General features: G+C 47.3%; 6 protein-coding genes across 6 annotated transcripts; 3 read left to right on the top strand and 3 right to left on the bottom strand.

The window, feature by feature from the left end:
- Positions 1-2,849: 2,849 nt before the first annotated feature.
- MICPUCDRAFT_64311 (uncharacterized protein) lies at positions 2,850-4,184 on the top strand. Its single transcript, XM_003056317.1, has 6 exons — positions 2,850-2,978; positions 3,035-3,097; positions 3,160-3,541; positions 3,602-3,717; positions 3,777-3,884; positions 3,961-4,184. The coding sequence occupies exons 3-6, from the start codon at positions 3,526-3,528 to the stop codon at positions 4,039-4,041; spliced, it is 321 nt and encodes a 106-aa protein (XP_003056363.1). The 5' UTR covers positions 2,850-2,978; positions 3,035-3,097; positions 3,160-3,525; the 3' UTR covers positions 4,042-4,184.
- Positions 4,185-4,551: 367 nt separating this feature from the next.
- Positions 4,552-7,077, bottom strand: MICPUCDRAFT_55282 (uncharacterized protein; the record flags this gene model as incomplete). The annotated part of the gene is made up of 1 exon (XM_003055924.1): positions 4,552-7,077. One exon carries the CDS (start codon positions 7,075-7,077, stop codon positions 4,552-4,554), a length of 2,526 nt encoding a protein of 841 aa, XP_003055970.1.
- A 2,114-nt stretch (positions 7,078-9,191) lies between these two features.
- Positions 9,192-11,362, top strand: MICPUCDRAFT_55281 (uncharacterized protein). The gene is made up of 3 exons (XM_003056316.1): positions 9,192-9,252; positions 9,408-9,761; positions 9,901-11,362. The coding sequence occupies exons 1-3, from the start codon at positions 9,238-9,240 to the stop codon at positions 10,651-10,653; spliced, it is 1,122 nt and encodes a 373-aa protein (XP_003056362.1). The 5' UTR covers positions 9,192-9,237; the 3' UTR covers positions 10,654-11,362.
- A 212-nt stretch (positions 11,363-11,574) lies between these two features.
- Positions 11,575-12,665, bottom strand: MICPUCDRAFT_14046 (uncharacterized protein; the record flags this gene model as incomplete). Its single annotated transcript, XM_003055923.1, has 2 exons — positions 11,575-11,821; positions 11,932-12,665. Coding segments are annotated over 2 exons (981 nt in total), but the record flags the coding sequence as incomplete, so codon positions are not given.
- A 5,054-nt stretch (positions 12,666-17,719) lies between these two features.
- On the bottom strand, positions 17,720-19,368 carry CYCA1 (uncharacterized protein). Its single transcript, XM_003055922.1, has 4 exons — positions 19,335-19,368; positions 19,031-19,219; positions 18,701-18,979; positions 17,720-18,630 (listed from the first exon to the last, which is right to left on the bottom strand). Exons 1-4 carry the CDS (start codon positions 19,350-19,352, stop codon positions 18,091-18,093), a joined length of 1,026 nt encoding a protein of 341 aa, XP_003055968.1. The 5' UTR covers positions 19,353-19,368; the 3' UTR covers positions 17,720-18,090.
- A 1,033-nt stretch (positions 19,369-20,401) lies between these two features.
- MICPUCDRAFT_24753 (uncharacterized protein) lies at positions 20,402-23,868 on the top strand. The gene is made up of 11 exons (XM_003056315.1): positions 20,402-20,541; positions 20,602-20,671; positions 20,943-21,112; positions 21,173-21,244; positions 21,302-21,415; positions 21,476-21,624; positions 21,763-21,795; positions 21,905-21,974; positions 22,033-22,179; positions 22,238-22,372; positions 22,450-23,868. Exons 1-11 carry the CDS (start codon positions 20,512-20,514, stop codon positions 22,909-22,911), a joined length of 1,452 nt encoding a protein of 483 aa, XP_003056361.1. The 5' UTR covers positions 20,402-20,511; the 3' UTR covers positions 22,912-23,868.
- The last annotated feature ends 242 nt before the right edge of the window (positions 23,869-24,110 follow it).

Here is a 24,110-nt window from a genome sequence, read left to right as displayed (position 1 = left end):
TCGGTTTGGGCGTTCGGCTCGGCGGCTCGGAGCGCGCGCGAGCGAGCGGGGTTGACGCGCGAGGGGGGCGTGGGGACGCGCGAATTCGCGCGAGCGCGTTCGGTTCGATTCGAGCGCGTCGCGACGCGACCGCGCGAGACGCCGCGACGCGCGCACCTTTTGCGCGGCGAGGGAGATCAACCGCGTGATCCTCACGTCCGGCTCCGGAACGCCGCACATCTTCAAGTAGTGGTTCGTCAGCGCGTCCGGTATCGTCGGCGTGAACTCGTCCAGGGATTCCATGAACGTCGCGATCTCTTCCTCGGTGCCTCCGAAGGTCCTCTCCAGGAGCGGGATCCCGGGCGCGGGGTGCTCCGCCGCGGTGCTCGGGAAGGACCGTCCGGACGCTGTGAACACGGGGGGGGGCTGCGAGCCCGCCGGAGGGGGCTGTTCTGGGTCCATCGTGCGTGCCCGGGGACTGAAGGACACCACCCTCCCGAGGGTGGGAAACCCACACACCGGTCAGGTTGCTTCGGAGCCGGAGAGTTTTCTACCAGACAGCAGCAGGCAGGGTTTACAGTACGTGTCCACGTAAACGTGCGTGTACTCGTACTGTACTGTACACGTACGTGTACCTTCTCCCATTTTTCCAAGGGACGAAAATTTCAACCAATGAGCGTTTGGCGCCCCGCCCCGTATGCAAAAACGTGCCCCTGTCAGTCTGAAGTGAGTTTCGTAGTACGAAAGTACGCGGAAACTGCACCTGGCCCATAACCTGCACTCGTCCTCGAACGACAACGACGCCGCGCCTCCCTCTCTCCCCTCCCCCCCCTCCCCCTCCCCCCTCCTCTTCCTCCCCCTCCCCCCCCTCCCCCTCCCCCCTCCTCTTCCTCCCCCTCCCCCCCCTCCCCTCCCCTCCCCTCTCCTCCTCCTCCAAAACCTCCTCCTTCCGTATTTTATCAGACTAAATACCCTGCTGCGCCCCTTTCCCAACTACTGACAGCCGAAGCGCCGGAGGCGCTGATCAAATGCCCTAGCTAGCTAGCTAGCTATCATAGCTACAGTACGTGTACAGCTGTACACGTGTACAGTACCTGTAGCTAGTAGCTATTATCTTCGAAGGTACGTGTACTTCCGGAAGTATGATACTTCCGGAAATACTTTCGAAAGTACGAAAGTACTTCCGTACGAGAAAGTACCTTCGAAGGTACCTTGTACGAAAGTACCTTCGAAGGTACCTTCGTACTTTCGTACTTTCGTACTTTCGTACTTTCGGGGATAAGGGGGGGTAGTGTCCGGCAAAGGATACGTATACTGATATACCCTGTATTGCCGGAAGTACAACGGTGTGGGCTGCGGCTACTGTAGAACGTTGTGCGGAAGTACAATGTAGCTCAGCCGAGCCCCACGCGTACACTACAACGTTGTACACGTAGGGTACTCGTAGGGCTAGTATTTATTCATAAACATCAGTAAGTTGTTACAACTTATTCAGTATTTATTTTATTATTCTACGTGTACTGTACGTGTACGTGTACGTGTACTGTAGCCCTAAAACAGCTTTATCTTCGTTGTTAGTTCGTATTATCCCCTGCTGCTGATAGATATACGTGTACAGGAATGTACAAACTCACGTGCGTGTAGTGCTAGCTACGAAGGTAGCTACGAAGGTAGCTAGCTTGCTAGCTACCTTCGGAGGTACTTTCGAAAGTACGAAAGTACCTTCGAAGGTACAGTACGTGTAGCTTAGCTAGCTAGGGACGGATCGATAAAATATTCTACAGGTAGCTAGCTAGCTACTAGGCCTATTAGGCCCTAGATTGTACGAAAGTACTTTCGTACGAAAGTACGGAAGTACTTTCGTACGTAATTTCGTACCTGTGTACGGAAGTACTTTCGTACTTTCGTACTTCCGTACAACCTATGGCTAGATAACTGCTAGAGATAGCTACGAAGGTAATACTGTATGCTAGCTAATAGCTAGTCTAGCTTCTACCTACCTTCGTATCTAGCTAGCTACTACGAAGGTACCTGCTAGCTACCTTCGTAGACAAGTAAACAAAAATGTTGTAGATAACTTTATACTGTAGTTGTAGCCCTAAACGAGTTGTAGTCGAGCTAGACTACATACGTGTACTAGTCGTGTACTCATGAACGTGTAGTCTAGATTTATTTCCGGAAATACCTTCGGGTACAAGGTACGGAAGTACCTTCTTACCTTCGTAGAATGAACGAATATCAAGAAGGTATTGCAATGTGCATAGCTGCATCCTGTAGCCCTACCTTCGTATCCGTAGGACAGTCGTAGGACTAGATATCTGTACGTGACAATTGTCTACGGTACACGTACATAGATAAGTTGGGCGCGGGCCCCCGGAGCGCGGCTCAAGCCTTCGGGCGCACTCCCGGTCGAGCTCCCGTCGGGCCTGCCCAGGGCGTGCGGCGCGCGCGCGGAGATTAATACTTAATACCTTCCAAGATAAATGTTGCTTCCGGAAGTACTTTCGAAAGTACTTTCGTACTTTCGAAAGTTCAGGACTACTTCCGTACTTGCGGAAGTTTATTTCAGGAAGTATGATAAGCAAGCTGTTAATAAGATAAAATATGTAGAAGGTATGTTAGTTTATTATCAAATCATACTGTACACGGTACAGTACTTCCGTACCGGAAATAGATATTTCCGTACGTGTACAAATGTACCTTCGAAGGTATCTATTTCCGGAAGTCCTGATACTGTCACGTACTACATAGCCTAGACTACATACTCCTACGACTCTCCTAACGCGGTGTACAGCTGTACACGTATGCAACGTGTACGCAGTACGCAACCGTAAGAACGTCGTGCAAGCGAAAACACACTTTGGCTGCCGTTTAGGGACGCGTTCTTCCTTGTGTGCGGAGAGCATTGATTTACCTGAATGAAAGTTTCCCTTTGCGACGAAGCTCTCGCTACCGTACTCACTGAACTACTTGGTGGGGCCATATTGTCCCTTCGGAACGTGAGTTCTGCGTGTTCATCGTCTTTTTTTGTTTTACAAAAACCGGCTCGCATCAGGGACTTATCGATTCGGAACATGAAAGAATGATTGTTCAAAGCAAAACATTTCTCACCCTGAAGGCACGCAACTTATATCTTCATCAAAACAGTAACATCAACTACACTGCGTCTTTTGGCAACAGGAAACGATCGTGAAGTGTATAATTCGAAATACAGACTCCAAGACCAGTAACTTGGCAAGGTGCGCAACACGATCCTTTACTGTGTCTACGCAGTATGGAGGTTCACCAAATGGGCATGCATTCGTCAGTGGAACATCCTAAGGCAACGGACTGTTTTGGTGCAGTCCTCTCACGCGGCGGCGACCGAATGTTCTGCCAGGATCGCAAGCTTTGCCGGGTCTCTGGTTGGCTACGGCTAGTGTTGCCCTGACTGTCAAACTTGCATACTGCGTAGTTTTATCAAAATAACTTCAGATTTCAATTTGACCGGCCAAGCTTTCCAATTTTAGAAGAGCAAGATCATGTCCAGCAGACACTCGTTCTCTCATGACCACAATCAAGAGTGCGTATACAAGACCTGTGTAAATGCATTTCTTCCTGATGAAAAGGAAATCTTTCCCAGGGAAGATCGAAGAGAAACGCACTGTTTTGCCAGTGCTCATCATGAGACAGATGTCAGGCCGCCTTGCGGACCTCCGCCAGTTTCAGGGTATCTCAAAAATCGGTATTTTGACACAAGTAAGTTGTAAAATTGATGTAAAAGGCTGGAATAGAGATTTATTTTGAAATTGATACAGGGGGTGTCGACGAATACTTCCTTAGAAATCGTGGACTTTCTTGATTTCCAACAGATATCGTTGTTAAATAGATGTCGACAACTACCAGAAATTCGTGCGCGTTTAGAGGTGAATGCAATGCACTACGATTTCATCTAGCAAGTAGTATATTTTTTTCTGCTGAAACTCAATCTATTTTGCGCAGAATGCCACAAAAAAGCTTAGCAGCTTCTTAACCCAGATTGATTCGCAAGGGTTATTTGAAATCACCGCTAAGCAACAGTGATGGATTTGCTCTTCGGCACTCTTCGGCTGATAGTTTTTGCATGAAATAAATTAAATTATATGTTCAGGAATATTCTTCCTAGGAATATTTTTTGTCGGATAGAAAACCTAGCCTTCTCTTTGATTGATTGTATTCTACTTGCTAGTTGGAGAAGAAGAGTAGGCTTCAGCTATTAAATTGGGTAGACGTTCCTTGCGCTTCGGGGGAATCTAGCTAGGTCAAATCGCCTCTTTTCACAAGTTTACGCGCTGTGCTGTATGTAGTACACCACTTTCCACCGAACTGCTTTCACTCACAACAAACAAAAATGTTCTGCGCATGACTTATATATCACGACGATACACGTTCGTGCTGGCAAGCGATATTTTTTTGCATCATTCAACCCAATTTCGGCCTAACAAGTTACTATTGGAGGTGGTCCCACAGACCTGAGTCAAGCAGCTACCTTGGTACTTTTGAGAACAGCAGTTGGAGACACCACTGCCCAAGATCTAGTGCAGTGTAGCTCCGTTAAGACGCAGTTCGACCGAACATATTGTCGTCCATGTCGAGATCGAGGTCGAAAGGAGGGCTGTAATAGGACTTGTTCACGCCCATGAAGCTTTCATTGGTCATATCTTCGAAACTACACTGGACCATGTGCTTGGCATGGGCCAAACGCTGTCGAGCTAACCTTACCCGCCAAGCTGACTGTATAAAAACAGCTGAAGCAATCACAGAGTGGGTTGTAATACTACCAGGATGTCTTCGATATGTATCGACATCGCTTGCTGTCCCGTCACAGACTAGCATATTCCCTGCGTTGCTAGGAAATAGTCGCAACCCCAATTGCGGGAACAGACGCCTCTGAGGTGTTCGCCAGACCATGTGTATCAGCCTGGCCGATGCAGCTCTCTGCCCACACACGCGACGATCTCGGTGCCGTACCGCACGCCAAGCGACTTGAATTGTCGAAGAAGCGTGGTACACTTGTGCTGCTTGCTGATTCAATTGCAGCAATATTGATTCTTTTGCAGTGACTGTGAGTAGCCAACGTGCCCATGATAGCATCTTTCGATTGGTGTGTGCTGCCACTTCATGTTTTGGTCCAAGGGCTGCAACTATTTCCGCAGCATTGTCCAGCTCAGCACGAGCTTTCCTCGCTCTTTCCTTTCCTGATTCGAATTGTAGCAAATGAAAAATGATAGCTGTTCCTATATGCGTTCTTGCCTCCTGTATGCGATGCCCCCAAAATGCCTTTGCTCCGAACAAAGCTGCCGTCGTGGCAACAAAAGCCGCATCAGCTGTGGCCACATCAGTTACCTCACGCGGACAACTTTTTATGAACGCTTGAAGGGCAGTGTCGGCTGTCAACATTAGCCTCTCAAAATCGTATTTTGCGATTTGGCCCAAGGTTAACAACTTAAAGTTTGAATTCTTGGGTTCCGGTATGAACCCAGTAAAGTTCATGACCGTACTATCCTTCATGCCCATGTTGCACATGCGAACAATTCTTGTCACCGCTGATACGAATTCCTGGGCTTTGCCAATCGCTGTTGCTGTGTTAAACTTTCCAAACGCGAACTCAGAACACCACTGTATGTCAGCGTCTGCAACAGCGCGTTCCTCGCTCAGACTCAAATTACCCGAGAAACGTTTTGTGTCGAAAACATTGTCTATCGAGCCAGAGAGCAGTGCACGTGACAGAGTCGTGTTTGCGATGCACTCAAGCTCGGACATGCTGGACTCTGCAGCAGCTACATCCTCGATGAACCCGAGAGCAAGAAAATGCGACCTGTCCATAACAAACTTGTGACGAAGGTCACCTTTCATCCAGAAAGTATTAGCACTGAGGCGCGCACGGGTTGCCTTGTCGCGGGCCCTTGCCATAGTCACTGCACTAGCGATGTCAGCCTCGAAAACACCAGAAATCGCTGCTGCAGTGCACAGTAACTGTAGCCTATGCGAAGGCTCTTCACCTATCTCAAATCTGCAAACCTTGTCTGAAACCATCTGCGCACGTTGACGTAAGACCGTAGTGAATGTCAGTGTATCGTCCACTACTAAAGCTCCGGAGCGTCGCACCGCAGATTGGCTGACCTCAAGCCCGATTTCCTCGTCAGGTGTCTCAGCTTTGTAGAGGTCGGTTACAGGCTCAATGACAGTAGCTGTCCATCCTTCTTGAGCAGAATGTATACCTGCCGCCGATCCAGTGCTTTGCGCTAAGTTAGCTTCTGGTAACATTCTGTTAACAAGCTCCACTGGAGTCGGTTTAAGTTTTGCATGCAACCTACCTTTTTGATATTTGATCATAGCGCGTACAATCCGACCAGCTGCAATTGTACGGCGCACAGCATGCTCCACAGATATCCAACGTTCAGCTGCTGTGATCGCCATGCTAGCTTCGCGCGCGAATCTGTTGCGGTGCTGCCGGGCGATTATTTCTTCAGCTGAACTCGCTGCAGGCTTCGATTTACCTGGCACTTCTACGTGCAGGTCTCCTTGAACTCCTCCTGTTTTATTCAACATAATTGCTTCCATGTCACCAGAGTCCGAGTCAGAGTTCATAGGTGTAGCGTTCACTTGAAGGCTAACCTTGTACAGCTCCTCATCAACAGTAAGTTTAATTGCAGCAGGCCTCTTCTCTGCCGGAGAACAAAACTCTTGCAATTTACAACCTCTCCTGAACGCAGTGTCAAGTGGTGAATGGCGAGCTCTGGTCGCATCAGTGGAAGCATTTTCTACACTGTATGAGACAGAATCTCGCCTCTGCGAAGCATTCGTCGAATCATGAACAAGCAAGCTCGCTACCAAGTTATTTTGTATCTTCTGTTCACTGTCGCCCTTTGCACTGAAAGCTTCAATAGAATGCTCGTATCTTTCTTGTGTACCTCTAAATCGAATTGTTTTCCAGAGCCTCGACTTTCGGGCAGCCCAAGCAAACGTCAACTTCGTGAACAGAGCGGTTGTATCCTGATGTCGAGACAAGCAATCATCATCGTAGTCCAGTTCGAATTTTTTTAAGCTAGGATAGTCACTTTCGTCGCCAGATAGCATATCGTGGTCTTCCTAATATGCACGCAGTGAAATCAAAGGCCACTTGACAACAGGAAGACTAGAGAGAGGCTTGGCGCGAGCTATGAAAACAAGTCACAATAGTGCAAAATATTGAGGCACGTTCCAGGCGGCCGGCTTCCTGTTCCATGAATGGATATTCGCGTAAGTCTTCGTGGAGTGTCCCGTTGCAGACACTTGAACAAAATACGAAAACGCCAGGATAGTGGAGAGCAGTCGTCGAGGAAAATTCACCTTCGATGTTCCACCCGGACCTTCATATACTATCTACTAGCTAGCCAGCCCTCGTACTTTCGTACTTCATAAATGTACTACGCGCCGAAGCCGGCGCCCGGGAGGGAGCTGCGCACGAGGATTCCGCCGCGCCGCGCCGCGGTGTCCTAGATCGAAGAGTGCCACGACTGAGTTTAGAACACACTATCGATACAAACATACAGTACGAGGTCTACACGTACACGTGTACAGTACGAGTACACTGTGGATAAAAACGTTGTAGAGCTCAGTCTTTGTGTACACGTACATGTACAGTACACGTACGTGTACTGTATCAGTACTCTGTATCCATTGATAAATCAGAACTAACGCGTTAGTTATCTTCGGAGATACTGTAGAATACTTTCGTACTTTCGAAAGTACTTTGACGTGTAACCCGCGCGCTTTTTCGGACTCGGTTTTTTTACTTACCTAAGTCTACCCTACAGTCTAGCTACGGTCCGAGGCGACGGTAGCGCGGCGTATAGCTTCTCCAACCCCTCGCGCGCGTCCCCATCACCGGTACGGGTGCATCCCCGTTATCCGGGACGGTCTCGCCATCGCCTTTCTTCCACAACCTGTGGTTCTCACCCCCCGTCGCCGCCGTGCGTGAAATATTTTTAGCGTTCAACATCGGCGCCATCGCGAACAACCACGTGGAGCTCGGGCCGAGACACCCTTGGGCCTCGGCTATACGGCACGCGCCCGCGTACCGTCGCGAAGCATTCCCGTGATTTTGCAGGGCATTTTACAGCCGTTTCTTCAAATAATTTCGCGTCGTTTCCGGTGAAAAGGAGATCGTTTCAAAGGCAGGAGCTGCGCGCTGAAAGGGAACCACGGCGAAAATAGTCTTTCAAAAGTCCGAAAGTGTCACATTTTGGCGCGGGTTAGCGTGCTACACGTCTTTAATACTTTCGTACGAAAGTACGAAAGTACGAAAGTAGTTGTACGAAAGTACAACGTACTTTCGAAAGTAATACTTTCGTACGAAGGTAATACTACATGTACACGTACGAGTTGAATAAACACTACGCGTACGTGTACACGTGTACACAGTATTCCTCTCACGCAGTAAGCAACCCCACGATGTGATCTCTGAGGCCGGTGTGAGCGTCGCGAACACACGGAGCCGGGGCGGCGTGGAAGTCGCATGCCGTGTCGGGCTCCATGAAGAGGATTTGCGCTGCCGCGCCCGCGTGGAAGTTTTCAGAGTCACGTGCGGTTCTGAGCGCGTACGAGTTGGGCGCGCCTGCGATGCAGTTCCCGAGGTCGGAGACGAGCGCGACGTGTGCAGCTGTACTGTACACGTACACGTAATGATGTACACGTGTACCTTCGTACACTACGTGTACCGTAGTTTTAGGGCCAAAAAAAAGATAAAAAGAGCCAGTTCAAGCCCTAGCTAGCCCACGTGTACACGTACACGTACAAGTCACGTACATGTACACGTAGGGATAGTTGTTTTACTCGTACACGTAGTCTATCGAATATGAATATGAAATTATGAATATTTGTCGAACAAGTGCTGTAGCCCTACACGTACACGTGTATGTAAGTTGTTACTGTACTTCCGGAAGTACAACAGGGCACGACACTGGCACGACTGCACGTACGTGTACACGTACAGCATGCCAGCCATAGGGCTAGCTAGCTCTAGTAGCTAGAATAGTAGCTACTGTACATACTACCTTCGAAGGTACGAAAGTACTTTCGTACCTTCGTACGAAGGTACTTTCGTACATAGCAACATACAGTACAGTACCTTGAAGATAGAATACCTTCGTAGTCGGATGAAAGACTGCAAGCAGCAGTGGCCGTTGCTTTCAGTTAGTCTATCGCTGACCCAGGTGTCGGTGGTACCCTCACGTAGCGTAGCGCACAGCGTGTCCCATGGAATTCACGACTGTAAGCACCGCTGTCTCGAGTGCCGCCCGCTACCCGCCACACGCCACCCCCCGATCCCGCCGCCACGCGACGTGGTCCCACGGCGACGGTTGGTCGTCACAACGCGACCTCAACTCAAACCTCTGACTCATAACTTTCGCGTGTTCCACCCCCAGGGCCCTAAAATTTTGACGCATGTCCACAAAGAAGTTCAGATAACAACATATGACACGAAATGGATCCCGAGTAGTGCTCGCTTCGTCGTCTTAGGCTCCTACGCTCGTGCGACCGGCTGCATCCAGATATACGAATTATCCGGGAACGACGTTAAGCTCGCGAAGGAACTGGAGACGAGGACGTCGTTCAAGTGCGGGACCTTTGGCGCATCTGGACTCGCTGAACGGAACCTCGCGACCGGGAACTTCGAAGGATACCTACAACTCTGGGACTTGGACCACGCGCCGGACAAACCAATCATGGATATAAAGGTGAGGACACAGAGGCGTGCATACACAACTTTGTGGATGAAGGTTCACTCAGCAAATTGTTAGCGTCGCGCTTCAATATTGACCCAACCTAACCTTTGCAGAGCTGTACCGTCACACAGTTACACCTTCACGTGGAAAATAGTGAACTTCCTTTATGATTTCGAGATGACCCTTCTGGAAGGCGCACACTTCTATCGTAAACGATATTGACGGGATCGGAGGACAAACGAAAGGATATGGCGCCCCTGAGCTTGTTACCTGCGGGCGAGATGGCGCAGTTAGGGTGTGGGACGTGCGTCAAAAAGACGCCCCTGTAGCATCTTTCGAGCCCGCAGAGAACATTGCGGCTAGAGACTGCTGGGCTGTCGCGTTTGGAAACTCGTTTAATGATGACGAAAGAAGCGTCCTCGCGGGGTACGACAACGGTGACATAAAGTTATTCGACCTCCGGACAGGGACGGTTCGTCTTGAAACGAATGTCGGTAACGGTGTTTGCAGTGTGGAGTTCGATCGGAAAGAAATTGCGATGAATAAGTTCGTAGTGGCTTGCCTCGAGTCAACGTTTTGCGTCTTTGACGCCCGGACGTTTCACCCAAGGAAAGGGTACTCGAGTGCAACAGAGAGGGTTCCAATGGACGCGACTGTTTGGGGGGTGAGACATTTACCACAGAACCGTGAAATATCCATGGTCTTAGGTGGCGATGGGACCTTGATGTTATACAAGTATCAGTATCCGGATCAAAGGGTTGTGATGGATACAGACGGAGTCCCGCTAGGCGTTACTGGGACGATGAACCTCTTGAACCAACAAAATATTTCAACACAACCTATCAGTAGCTGGGATTGGAGCCCAGATAAGGAAGGTCTGGCGGTGTGCGGATCATTCGATCAAGTGATTAGGGTAATAATCGTGACGCAGTTGAATAGGGCATGATCGCTGTGAAGAATGTGGATGGTTGACAAAAGTGTGGGCATTCTGATTCCAAAAGACGCGAGGCCTTAGTAATTCAAACAATACCTTCGAAGGTAGAACACAACTCACTCTCCACCAGTCACCACAGCATTCAAAAAGTATTGTCGCAGCAGCTGTGTTAGCATTTCAGGCGTCACCTTGACGCTGCTATCACTTAAACTCCCGCTGTCCCTAAAAAGTATGCTCGTCAACCTCTGAAGCACCTCTGGAGTAATCGCTGCAGTTGCTGCCGCCACAACGTACAGTCGTCGACAGAAAATCGTGTGGTGAAATATGTAAATATGTGCTGTTTTACGGGTACACCTGCAGGCACCTTCATGCCCCGGTAAAGCACGAACGATAACGCAACCGATAGATACGATTGCTTAAGATGCGAAGAAGCGCTTCGCGCTCAATGCACAGAGAAATTTTATCGTGGAAAGATCCATCGAGTTGAAGTGAAGGCAGCCGAGAGGCAAACTGACTGACAGACGGATGGAAGAGAAAGTGCAGACTAGAAAACGAATGGAAGAGAAACCTTACCGTAAGCTCCTCGGGCGTCGCCCCAGAACCTGTCACTGTTATTACATCATTGCCCCGAGTACGGCCACGTTGATCGCGCTCGAGTTTACGCTCGCTCTCTGCGTATCTATACGAAGCAGCCGCCTCGGCAGAAGTATTTGACTTCGCCAACACATTCACAAAGTCAGTGTACTTTATTGCACGCTTGTAAATGTGCGGCATTGCGGCAGGGCCGTCGCCACAGTAATGTGACCCTATCCCTGCGTCCTCAAAACACATCTCGAACTCTGACTCGTCACAGTCTAGGCTGTTAACGTCGATAACATTGGTGTTGGCACCAAACTTTTGTTTGCAAGGCTGTTGCTTCACTGCCGATGAATCGCTCTCCGTCCTTGCCCTTTGCTCTGCCGCAAGAACATCCCGGACGGGACCGTAGGCCGCGGCTTTACATAGTTCTTCCAGGTCGCTGCCACTATATCGCTCTGTGGCAGCGGCAATCTTTGTTACCGGGGATGTCTCATTCATCCCGAAGAACCCGCTTTCAACGTTTTCGTCGCGTAAGAAAACTTTCAAAATTTCAATCCTGTTGACTTTATCTGGAAGTGCCACTTCGAATGACCGAGGAAGCCTGTTGTTAGGGTGCGCAGAAGATGACATAAGCGCTCACGCCAAGAAGTTTGGCGGGTCAGAATATGTAAAGTGTAGGTAAAGGAGCGATGAAATCGCTTAGAACCAGACCTTCGAAGAATCGCGTCGTCCACTTCCCAGGGGCGATTTGTCGCAGCTAGTACCATAACCCGCGCGTGCTCGTTCGTCTGGAACCCGTCCCACATCGTCATGAACTCTGTTTTCATACTTGTTGACGCCTCGTGCTCGTTCGTTTTACGGCTCCCCAAGAACGAGTCTACTTCGTCGATGAAGATGATCGATGGTTGTAGTTTCCAAGCAAGGGAAAAAACTGCTGCAACGAGCTTGTTCGCGTCACCGAACCACTTGCTTTGAAGCGTGGATGCGCGCACGTTAATGAAACACGCGTCACACTCCTTCGCGAGAGCTTTCGCGAGCATCGTCTTCCCCGTCCCGGGTGGCCCGTACAGCATACACCCCTTTACTGGGCGTAAAAGGTTGCCGCTTTTGAAGAGCTCGGGTCGCAGTAAAGGAAGGATCACGATCTCTTGAAGCGCTCTCTTTGTTTCTTCGAGTCCGCCAATCTGCGCGAATGTCGTCGTAATGCTATCCGGGTTCACGACATCCCCCGCGATGACGTCTTCGAACTGGTTCGTCACGATGTCAGGCCTCCCGAGTCTTCGGGCGATCAGCTTCTTCTTCTTCGCAGCTGCTTCTCGATCTGCGCGCGTAGGGTCCAATTGTTTAAGAAAGAAGTGCAGAGGGATGACACTAATGGCGAGCATAGCAAGGCTAAAGATGATATCGGGTAGCATCCCGGGCTCGCGTTGGCGTTGTCCCGCCATGATGAGGGGATGCGCGGGCCGTGACGCGAACTGATGCTTGCAGACCAGTGCAGTGTTGCCCTTGTATTCGGCAGCCTAAAATAGACGAGGTGCCCTACAGTAAGTTGTTACGTACACGTACGACTCACGTACGTGTAGTGTACCTTCGTACTGAGAGTGTAGCTGTGTACGAAGGTACGAAGGTACTATGTTGTACACTACGGAAACAGAATATCTTCGTACGAAGGTACAATAGGGCTACATGTAGCCCTAGTAGGCCCTACTGGCCTAAGCTCCGTCAATTCACGCTAATTCAGGGCTTAAAGGGCGTACAGTAGTACTGTACACCAGGGGATAACTTACTAAAATTTCGACACTTAGTAAATACATGACTGCAGTTTTAACTCACAATCGACGGTCTAATTTCGCTCGACCCGCAAAAGTCTTCGCCTTTCGAAAAACTAAGTAAACTTTTACTTACTCATTATTTATTTACTATTAAAAGTTATCTCCTTCGGGGGGGGGGGGGTCTACACGTACACGTGTAATAGTCGCGCTCAGCGGAATTGCTCAGAGAAAAGTACACGTACGTGTACGTGTACGTGTACACGTGTACGGATACCTTCGAAGGTAGAATACGTGTACAGTACTTCCGGAAATAAACATCATATCATACTTCCGGAAGTAAAGATAAACGTACATGTACACGTACAACGTACTGTACGTGTACGTGTACTGTAGGGCTAATCTTAGTACGTGCGGAATCAACGGGTTTTGCGAGTCAATGAGCAAATTTTTTGCCGTAGTACATTTCGTATGAGCAATTAGTATACTTTTCGCCAAATCCGCCAATTTCTGACTGTTTTGTTTGCCTGTGAATATCTGTAAACGCTCGAGCTCGTACATGCTGCGGAAAAACATGGCGAACGTATTTTTAATAAGAATATGTAACTATTTCGTTCTTCGTTGGCGCGGCGCGTGTACTTTTCCGCAGCCGCGGCGACGGAGCAACCAGCGAAGGTCGTTCTGTATGAGCAAAGTCATGAACGACACCGCTTTCTTCGCCCAGGAGGCCGCACAAGGCGCCGCAACTTCCCGCTTAGGTGTCCCTCGCCCTAGGGGAAGGCCGAGGAAGAAGTCCTGCAAAAGGGAAAGTGGAAACGACCAAGACCTCTGGTGCGCGGGCTGTAGAAATAACAAGAGTGTGCCGACTCGTTGATAACAACGTATTGGCCGCGCCCATACTTTATGGCTCATCATCAGCGCATCCGCCGGCCCAGCCTTTATCATCGACGGAAGAAGACCCGGGACGCGCTCTCGGCGTCGAGGTTGCTGAGTACACGTGTACGGGAGTGACTACGTGTACTGCACGATGGGCAGCAGTATAGTCTCGTTCAGGGACGGAATTCCGTGCGAAAAACTGAGAATTTTTCACTTTGGGCAATTGGTAAGGCGTGATTTTCGTATTATACGGGGAAATTCCTCTATTGGCAATTAGTCCGGCTGCGCGCGCGCGCGCGCCATCACGCGCGCGGCTGCGTGCGCCCGCGCGCGCGGCAGCGCCCACGCCTGATGTACGAACGCGTCCGGCGCGTCTCGACTCGTGAGCCGCGAACGCGTCGCCTGGAGGACGCGGAGAGCTCGCGACCCTCAAAACACTGCGTTTCCTGTCAAAACTCAGGATGTTGAACGTTGATGGGGAATGCCTGACCGGCGGTTGTAAGTGTACACGTACTTCTGGAAGTACTGTACACGTACGTGTACGTGTACGTGTACTTCCGGAAGTACTTCCGGAAGTACTTTCGAAAGTACGAAAGTATCTATCTTCGTACTTTCGTACGAAGGTACTTTCGTACTTCCGTACTTTCGAAAGTACTTTCGTACTTTCGTACTTCCGGAAGTACGAAGATAGATAAACAATACTTGATAAGTACGAAAGTACCTCCGAAGGTACTTTCGTACTACGGAAATACAATAACGTTGTACATGTACACGTGTAGTGTACGTGTAGTGTAGAAATAGAATTACTTTTGTACGAATAAGTATTATGATACGATATGTACTTTCGAAAGTACACGTACCTTCGAAGGTACTCAAAGTACTTTCGTACGAAAGTAACTTACTTTCGTACGAAAGTACGAAAGTACTTCCGATAAAAACGCGTTTAATACAATCACTACACGTGTACGTGTACACGTACAACGTTGTACACGTGTACATAAAGTTGTACAACTTGTATTTTCGAAAATAGATAGAATACGAAAGTACTACGTGTACGTGTACCGTACGTAACTCTTCCGTACACGTACAGTAACGCGTTGTACACGTACGTGTACTTCGTACACGTTGTGTACCTTCTTCTTCGTACGTGCGTGTATCATACGAAGGTACAGTACGAGTAGTCTTTTTAATTATCAGAAGTATCAATGTCTGTGTACACGTACGTCCGTGTAGACCGCCGCGACGCGCGAGTCGAGTGTCGCTGCTGGGTCGAGCAATCCCTCCGTTGACCTGTATCGCACGAAGGTCTGAAAATTTACTTGTTCCTGAAGAGGTGAACCCGCACGCTATCAAGGAGTTTTCCCAACAACATCGTTCGCGTGTCTTCCACGACTTCTTTCAGGAGTTCCAAGCAGAACACGGAGAGGCACACACTGACTTAGGAATGAAATCTGACGGCACCTCGTCCGCAACTCCCACTCACGGTCGAGTTAGTGCAGTTAAAGTGACGCCTTTGTATGGCGTATACGGCAAGTAATCAACCGTTCTTCTAGAGTATCCCTCGAGCAACGCCACTTCAAGTTATCACAAAAATGAGCGTCACGTTTTTCGACGATTTCGCATAGCAGCTCAGTCTTCGGTTTATCTATACTTGCAGGCGAGGATCCACTTAGCTATCTCCTCGACTGGGACGGGTGCAAGATTTTACTGGACTGTGGTTGGAATGATCGGTTGATAGTTGAAATGTTGGATCCTCTTGCACAAGTAGCACCTTCAGTGGATGCTGTTCTGGTGTCCCACCCTGACACGGAACACCTGGGTGCCCTTCCATACGCTTTCGGCAAACTTGGTTTAAATTGCAAAGTGTATGCCACACTTCCAGTACATAAGATGGGCTTAATGTACATGTACGATCACTTTTTATCGCGATCTTATGACACTGACTTTACTCTCTTTTCTTTGGATGATGTGGACAAGGCATTTGGATCGTTTGTCCCTGTTCGATATGCACAGCACTCAGCTCTTGAGGGCAATGGTCACGGTATCTCTGTGACTGCACATGCGGCAGGACACATGCTCGGTGCCACCGTGTGGAAGGTGCACAAGGATTCCGAAGACGTCCTTTATGCCGTTGACTACAATCATCGAAAAGAAAAACATTTGAATGGTACTACTCTCGAGTCCTTGAAGCGACCTTCTGTTCTAATTACTGATTCATTAAGTGTTACGCGTGAGGTACAAAGCAAGACGCGAGACGATGAAATCATGAACGTCATTTTGCGTAGTGTCCGACAAGATGGAAACGTGCTGATACCCATAGACCCTGCAGGCCGTGTCCTCGAGTTACTGCTTCTTCTAGAGGAAAATTGGTCCCAAAAACAGCTTGGTGCCTACCAGTTGGTGTTGCTGTCTACTGTAGCATACAACACACTTGAGTTCGCTAGAAGCCATCTGGAGTGGATGGGTGAGAATGTTAGTAGAAACTTCGATATAGACCGTCATAATGTTTTCAAAACGAGGTATTTAACCCTGTGCCATTCTATCGAGGAACTCCATGCTCTCCGACCTGGACCAAAAGTTGTGTTGTCATCTTTTGGATCACTTGAATGTGGAGCTTCCCGACACCTGTTTGTCGAGTGGGCATCTGACCCACGAAATCTTATTATTCTCACAGACAGGACAGAGCCAGGTACCTTATCGAGGGAGGTCGAGGATTTGTCACGGCAGCCTCCAGCAGCAAGACAACCGCTTACTATAAAACTGTCAAAGCGGGTCTTACTTGAAGGTGATGAACTTTTACAGTTGGAAGAGCAGCAAAGTGACGTCAATATTCATGAATGTACATCACCATTGACAGATGCAGATGATGATGAAGAGCATAATTCAGAAAGAAATCGAAATGAGCAATCCTTTCCAGACTCCTCCAGCAGTAAAAGTGTTGGCAGTGACTCTAAAACTCCGCTGAGTGTTAATTGTTTTGTGCGACATAATACTGTCTCGACAAACAAAAATGTTTTCAATTTTGAAGAGCTTCGCTGCAGGCGTTGCCTTGTCGACGGTTTGTTTCAACACTTGAATGGGGTAGCAGATATGTTTGATGACGAACTTTGGGAGCCAGACACTACTGATTTCGGAGAGACTGTGGATGCCAGTCGTTTAGTAAGAGCAGCCACTGATGATTTGGGCACGGCAGTTGCTTCTCTTCATGATGATGTTAATTCCAGAAGTTTGCCTTCAACAGCAGGAATTCTGGCTGGCGTTGTAGGTGATTTAGACTCTGGTTCACCAAATCTGTCTGCTTTCCCAACTAAGGTTGTAACAAAAACGCTCGAAGTCAGTCTACGTGCAGCTGTACACGTATGTGATTTTGAAGGTCGTGCAGATGGCCGCAGTGTTCGCACGCTCATTTCCCACATAGAGCCCCGGCGTATAATTCTAGTCCGTGGTTCGCCATCTGATGCAGAACATCTGAAAACATATCTTAAAAATTCGCTTCCAGATGCACGCGTCGACGTGCCAACAGGCGGGGAAACCATTCATTGCACGTTTGATACGGCCGTGTACCGTCTCGCGCTTTCACAGGATCTTTTGTATCGCACGCGTCTGCGAGATGTTGCAGGCTATCATGTTGGCTGGGTTGAGGGACAACTTTGCAAGACAATTGATCATGCGGACCAGTCTGATATGGTGCTTCGTGCTCTTCCACAAGCCCGAACTCTGGTGGCAGGTGGATATATGAATGCAAATATGATTGACTCTTCTGCTGTGGTTCCTGAAGGAATTTATTTGAAGAAGTTGTATGAGGACGAAACACAGGCATGGGGTGAGTCTGACTATAGTTTGATTCCTGAAGAGCTTCACAGACAAGAAAACACGGCATTTTTTGGCAGTCTAAAACTCAGTGAGTTAAAATTGTCTCTTGCTACTCACGATATCGCAGCAGAGTTCATTAGTGGTGCTTTAGTTTGTTCGAAAGGAAGCACATGTGTACGGAAGAATGTCCACAAATCTGGTTTCTCAGTTCTAGCTGCAGAAGGTGAACTATCTGATGAGTTTTACCAGATCCGCACAGTCCTGTACACGAAATATCAGATAGTGTAGGACTTTTTTACATTTCTCCGGTGTGCTCGTAATTAAAGTTTAACCACTGGACCACAATTTCAATTAACCACACAAGTTTCCAGTCTGTTGCTCTTGAACGAAAGGAATGCGTGATATGTTTTTGTTAAGCACTGTATTCTGCACAAGAGTCAACAGGCTTGATCAGGGAAACACATTTAAACTTCATCTGCGAATACTTTTCACGTACAGCTGACAAAGAAGACTGTTGAGCTGCCAAGTGACAGGTGTGAAGAGCTTGAACGCACTCCCTCAAGTCACAAGGAAACATGTGTGTATAATGTTCGAGCGTTTTCGACCAAGGAGACCTGCCCAGTGTCATAAGTGCAAGAGAAACAGATGCTGCGGCTATTGTTGACTGTGAATAGCGGAGAAATGTGTACTCAAGTAGAGCAAGCTCCGACAAAAAACCTGCAAGAAAATCCACCTTCACATCTGACTCTGCGGCGCTCAAGCAGCGGCGGAGAAATGTCTTGGTCGTCGGGTGGGTAAGATCAAAATTGAGCGAATCAAGGACGATCCTCTCCATTGACAGCACGTCTTCGCGAGTGTATGTATTATCGGTAATGTAACAGAACTCGTCGACCTGTGGAGCATAAATCTCCTCATATTTTGAAGCAACTAACATGCAGGTGATACCCAGGAGCTGCATTAATAAGCACATATGACTTGTGGAACTAGAAAAGTAAAAGTGACAAGCAGAAATGAAATTTCACCTGTAACCTTGATCTTGCAACTGTGCGGATACTTAAACACCGATCTAAATAAAGAACACTCAAAAACAATGTGTCGTCAGAGAGCTTATACTCCTCTGCTACTTCAACCAACCAGTCTACCAAAATCCCACGCATAGTAGAGCTTATGTCTGTTTGAACCTTCTCGATATAGTCGCTAAGAGGATAGAGAACAACCTCTGACTTCTGTAAATTTGTATAAATATCATCGACATATTCCGAACACATGAGGGGGTCGTCCGAGTGCATAGAGTCAATGTCCTGGAGTGAAACACATGAAATTTGAAAAAAAAAAACTTGAGAGAGTCTTACCCTCCACGTGTTCTGGGCGGTTTTAACAGGCGTGGCATTTCTCTTGCGCACTCCAGCATGATTTTTAGTGCAGCCAATTCTTCTTTCGGACCTTTGCGAAACAGACCCCATATATTTCGTGGTGTTTGTCAGTTCACCGAAGACTTCACGGCTCTGCTTCGAATCGTCGCCGTAATTGAAACTCTGCGTCTGTGGTGTAGTCGAAGGAGACGAAACGCCAGGGGTCTGAGATAACGCCAGGGGTCTGAGTTAACTCGCGTGCATTCAAGCCTTGAAATCGCGTTCAGGGGTTAGTTCTTCTCACCGTTCGCAAAAGCGACATGTTTCCATGAAACTTCACCTAGCCGGGTCGCCTACTCGTATTTTGAAACCAATGCTCGACACCTCAGCTTAATTTCCTGATATTCTGGGAGGGCTACTGTAGTCACATGTGGTTACGTTATGTTGTACGTGTACGTGTACTGTACATGTACGTGTACAGCTGTACACGTACGTGTACAGTAGCGTACGAAAGTACAAAGTACTTCCGTACAAAGTACGAAAGTACTTGTACAGTACTTTCGTACTTTCGAAAGTACGAAAGTACTTTCGAAAATAGATACCTTCATTCGAAGATAACGGTGTACAGTAAGTACAACTACTGTACGAAAGTACAACCAGTCGTGTACAATAGCCCTACTGATAGAATACAGTATGATATCTTCGTACAATAAACCTTAATGGAAGTACGGAAGTACGGAAGTACGAAAGTACGGAAGAAGTACAACGTACTGTTGTACGGAAGAAGAAATGTTGAACGGAAGACTTACGGAAGTACTTTCGTACTTTCGTACTTCCGTATTTATGGAAGTACCTCGAAGGTACTTTCGAAAGTACGAAAGTACCATCGAAGATAGTTGTTATCCGAACATGACACTACGTGTACGTGTACAGCTCTACACGTACTGTACGTATTTACGAAGGTATGTTCGGAAGTACTTTCGAAAGTAGTTCCGGAAGTACGGAAATACCTTCATATCCCTAGCTAGCTAGTAGGTAGGGTTTGGTAGGGCCACGTGCATGTCTAAAGTACACGTAGACTATCCTATCGATGTGAGTACAGCTGTACACGTACATGTAACAACTTACCCGAAGGTACGAAAGTACTTTCGTACTTTCGAAAGTACGTGTACATATCAGGGGATAAACTACTAAAATTTCGACACAAGAACTGCCGGAAAAAAAGGTAAATAAATATCTTCGTAATAAATAAATAAGTATTTCAAAGTACGTGTACGTGTACACGTACTGCAGTTTTCTGGAAGTACGTGTACAGTACACGTACTTAAGTATTCCACAAGCCGTTTTCGATATGTGGACGCAGAACGAGCAACAAGGTTCACGTCGCGTAGTATATATTCTTACTACAAGAAATAATCAGTAAATACCATCTGTAGACACGAGCATGAATCCTCCTAAACATTGACGAAAGTCTCTGAAAAATGGAAGCACCAACACCTCAGTCAGCGCAGGTCCCTGAAGAAACCTGATCGGGATCCTCGCAAATTGATTCGTTTTTTTCCGCTCTGCAGGATACCACTATTGCATGCAATCCGATACAACTGAACGCATTGAAGACAGCTGCTAATATTTTATTTAATGGTGACGTCATCTGATCTAGCACTTGAATCCGATCTAGTATGACCTACACGATTTTTGACGAGAGTTGCTTTTCATTGTGTTGTCTTTAAGCTACTTCGTGCTCTGCTCGGCCCGCGTTCAAAGAGTACTTTGAGCTTTCTAGCAAACGTGGATCGGAGCGCTTTGCTTCGTGTCAAAAATAATACTACATTTGCTGTACACGTACTTTAATCTACATCCATTTGTATCAGTAAAGAGAACACAAACTAATAACGATCAATATCTCTTTCAGAGAGGAAATATGCTAAGGCAGTTGTGGCATATAGCAAAGCCCTTCAGGTATCTCCGACGAGTGCAGTTTTGCTTGCGAATCGTGCACTTGCCCACCTTCATCTTGAAAACTACGCGAGCGCATTTGATGATAGCTCGTTGGCAATAAGGCTTGACCCTGGATATGTAAAAGTGCGTTTTATTTTGTTGAATATGTGCTCCACCACTTACAATATAAAACTTCTATAATAGGGCTACTATCGAAGAGGCTCGTCCAATTTCATTCTTGGCAAGTTTGGCAGTGCTCTGAAAGACTTTGAGAAGGTAGATTGACAATCGCCTTTCGTGATATTTATCGGTAATAATTTATTTTGTTCGTAGGTAGTGCAACTGCAGCCGAGAAACTTAGAAGGGAAAAAAAAAGTAAGAGAGTGTGAACTTGCACTGCGCAAGCAGCGCTTCGAATATGCGATTCGAGTTCCAGAATCTGTTCTGGTAAGTTCTTCGTTTGGAAGATGCGATCATTCTGTGGTGTATAATTATCTTTTCTATCAGGTGAAAGTTTCAGATTCTATTGAACTTGACACAATTACTGTAGAAAATACATACGACGGTCCTCGACTAGGAGAGAATCACACTGTCACGGCCAATTTTGTGAAAGATATGATTCTTCAATTCAAAAATTGTAAAGCTATTCACTTGCGGTGTGTTACGTAGTTATGTTGGGTTTTCGTATCTCTGGAAAACTCCTGTATTAAGCTGGTGCTGGTCCAAGAGTTTTTATGTCGTCTGATACGAGTACACACTTGCTGCTCCGACATATTTAAGTATCACTTTGATAGCAGGTATGCATACGAAATACTACTTCAAACAAAGTCTATCTTGGAAAAAGTTCCTTCGGTGATCGACGTCGACATCCCTGAAGTAGGAATTGCTGATTACTATATTCGCTGACCTATTTATTGCTTGCAATATGTAACCTAGTTTACATATTTGTTCTGTTCCATCTTTATTGGGAAAACACATTACTGTGTGCGGAGACATACATGGCCAGGTTGCGATTATTTCTCACTGTACCTGAACCATTCTTACTTGTCAATCATTTTATGCAGTTCTTCGATTTGTGCAACATTTTCGAGCTCAACGGGGAGCCTTCGGAGGATAACCCATACCTGTTCAATGGTGACTTTGTGGATCGTGGTTCATTTTCTGTGGAAGTGGTCCTCACATTGTTTGCCTTTATGTGTCTATGTCCTGAGGTATTCTTTTTATTTTCAGCAGCAGCAGTTTCGTACTGGACATATGTTCTCTTGACAGAGTTTACGACTTATTCGCGGCAATCACGAAACATCCGCTATGAATAAGCTTTATGGTTTTGATGGAGAAGTCCGAGCAAAATATAATGGCAAACTTGCTGATTTGTTCCAAGAGATCTTCTGCTGTCTTCCACTGGTAGCTAGCTACCACTTGATATGAATAATTATCTGAAATGAAAGTGTATTTCTCATGATTTTATTCTTGTTTCGCAGGGTTGTGTCCTTGGTAAGAAAGTATTTATCGTGCATGGAGGTCTGTTCTCGAAAGACGGCGTGAAGGTTGAAGATCTAAAAAGTATTGACCGGTTCCATGAACCTCCTGACGAAGGTCCTTTCTGTGAAATGTTATGGAGTGATCCTTGCTGTGAGCCAGGTCGTTATCCTAGCAAGCGAGGCATTGGTATAGCATTCGGTCCTGATGTCACGAAGAAATTTATTATCGAGAATAATCTCGAACTTGTTATTCGGAGTCATGAAGTGAAGGATGACGGATTTGAGATCGAACATGATGGCTCACTAATAACTGTATTCAGTGCTCCTAATTATTGTGACCAGATGGAAAATAAGGGAGCTTTCATCCGTTTTGAGAGTGACATGGTACCTCACATCACCACTTTCAATGCAGTGAACCACCCTCCTGTGCGTCCAATGCAATTTGCACCTCACATATTTTAGTGGCAAATATTCTCGAGGCAAAAGGAGAAAAAAAGTTGCTTCGTTGATGTCTTCGGGATTCGCTCACCCTGCGCAATAATTATGCGAATCAAGCTAACCATATATTTGCAGTGCGGAGCACGTTCAGAATTGGAACGAATTGAAGAACTCGGTGAGTGAAATGCAATAGTTTCAAAAAGTGTCGTTTTGACACTAACATCTCTTAGCATTTTTACTCATTTGTACATGTTGAAGAAATTGCTCACAAAGATTGAATCTTTCGTGAGCAAGTCCTCGACCATATCATCATCTTCGCGATAGTTGTTCCTACTTCGAAAGCTCACAAAGATTGAATCTTTCGTGTGCAAGTCGTCGACACTTCGTCGACCATATCATCATCTTCGCAATAAGTTGTTCCTACTTCGAAATACCCCTGCTCCCGTACCGTCTGCTGGAAGGCCACTGCTACATAAATAGGGCATTTTTGATACTGGTGCACCAACAGATCTTAGATGCGCCGAAAAATTACTATCAAACACCAAGATACAGCAGACGTCCGCAAGTCGCGTGGAAGATAACTGTGACAGGACGAAAATTCTTTTCGACACAGCGTGTACTGCTCTCACAATTCCGATTCCTACAATGTCACGTAATACACTGTGGCCTGGAAGGTTCTTCGCCAGGCCCACTACGCAGCCTGTCAATGCTTCTGTTATGCATGACTCGGGAAGAATGTTCCCATAAACAATGATGTGAACATCGGATACAGATATGCTCCAAGGACTGGGTTGCGAAACAACCTCCGCGAACGAACCCCACAAAAAATCGCGCCGAACGTTTGATATGCACGCAGATGTTTTCGAGAAGAAAAGTCCAGAAGAGAAGCACCTATCGGCATGAGCTTGAACACATTGCAATCCCCACTGCAACCATGCGGGCGAAACAAGAACGTGGCCAAACGGTCGCGAGCCCGAAGGCCTGTGCATAGTCGATTCGGGAACCGAAGTCCAATGAAAGTTTGAAGACCTCTAAGACCGAGAGCGAGGTCACGAAGAACCTACGTGTACGTGTACGCGTAGCCCTCCTGTACCGCTTGTCAGTAGGAGCCCCCACAGTACGTGTACAACGTAACATAACGTATGTGCAGTTGTGCACGTAGCGCTACACGTACGTGTACGGAAATAGATCGAAAGTATTTTATCATACTTTCGAAAGTACTT

The sequence above is a fragment of the Micromonas pusilla genome (genome assembly GCF_000151265.4).
Source record: "Micromonas pusilla CCMP1545 genomic scaffold MICPUCscaffold_2, whole genome shotgun sequence".
NCBI classification, from domain to species: Eukaryota; Viridiplantae; Chlorophyta; class Mamiellophyceae; order Mamiellales; family Mamiellaceae; genus Micromonas; species Micromonas pusilla.
Note: the sequence above shows the minus strand (reverse complement) of the source record. Positions and strands in the feature narration are given on the sequence as shown.

Bases quoted from the DNA above. Each gene is read 5' to 3' on its own strand.
- MICPUCDRAFT_55281 (XM_003056316.1), top strand. The intron at 9,762-9,900 runs GTTCACTCAGCA...CCCTTCTGGAAG, and splicing joins ACACAACTTTGTGGATGAAG to GCGCACACTTCTATCGTAAA.
- CYCA1 (XM_003055922.1), bottom strand. The intron at 18,980-19,030 runs GTAAGACTCTCT...GTTTCACTCCAG, and splicing joins CCGCCCAGAACACGTGGAGG to GACATTGACTCTATGCACTC. The intron at 18,631-18,700 runs GTGAAATTTCAT...TTATTAATGCAG, and splicing joins TTGCAAGATCAAGGTTACAG to CTCCTGGGTATCACCTGCAT.
- MICPUCDRAFT_24753 (XM_003056315.1), top strand. From the start codon at position 20,512: ATGGAAGCACCAACACCTCAGTCAGCGCAG. The intron at 20,542-20,601 runs GTCCCTGAAGAA...TCCGCTCTGCAG, and splicing joins CAACACCTCAGTCAGCGCAG to GATACCACTATTGCATGCAA. The intron at 21,796-21,904 runs GTCTATCTTGGA...TATGTAACCTAG, and splicing joins GAAATACTACTTCAAACAAA to TTTACATATTTGTTCTGTTC.
- MICPUCDRAFT_64311 (XM_003056317.1), top strand. The intron at 3,718-3,776 runs GTAAGTTGTAAA...AAATTGATACAG, and splicing joins AAATCGGTATTTTGACACAA to GGGGTGTCGACGAATACTTC. The intron at 3,885-3,960 runs GTGAATGCAATG...TATTTTGCGCAG, and splicing joins AAATTCGTGCGCGTTTAGAG to AATGCCACAAAAAAGCTTAG.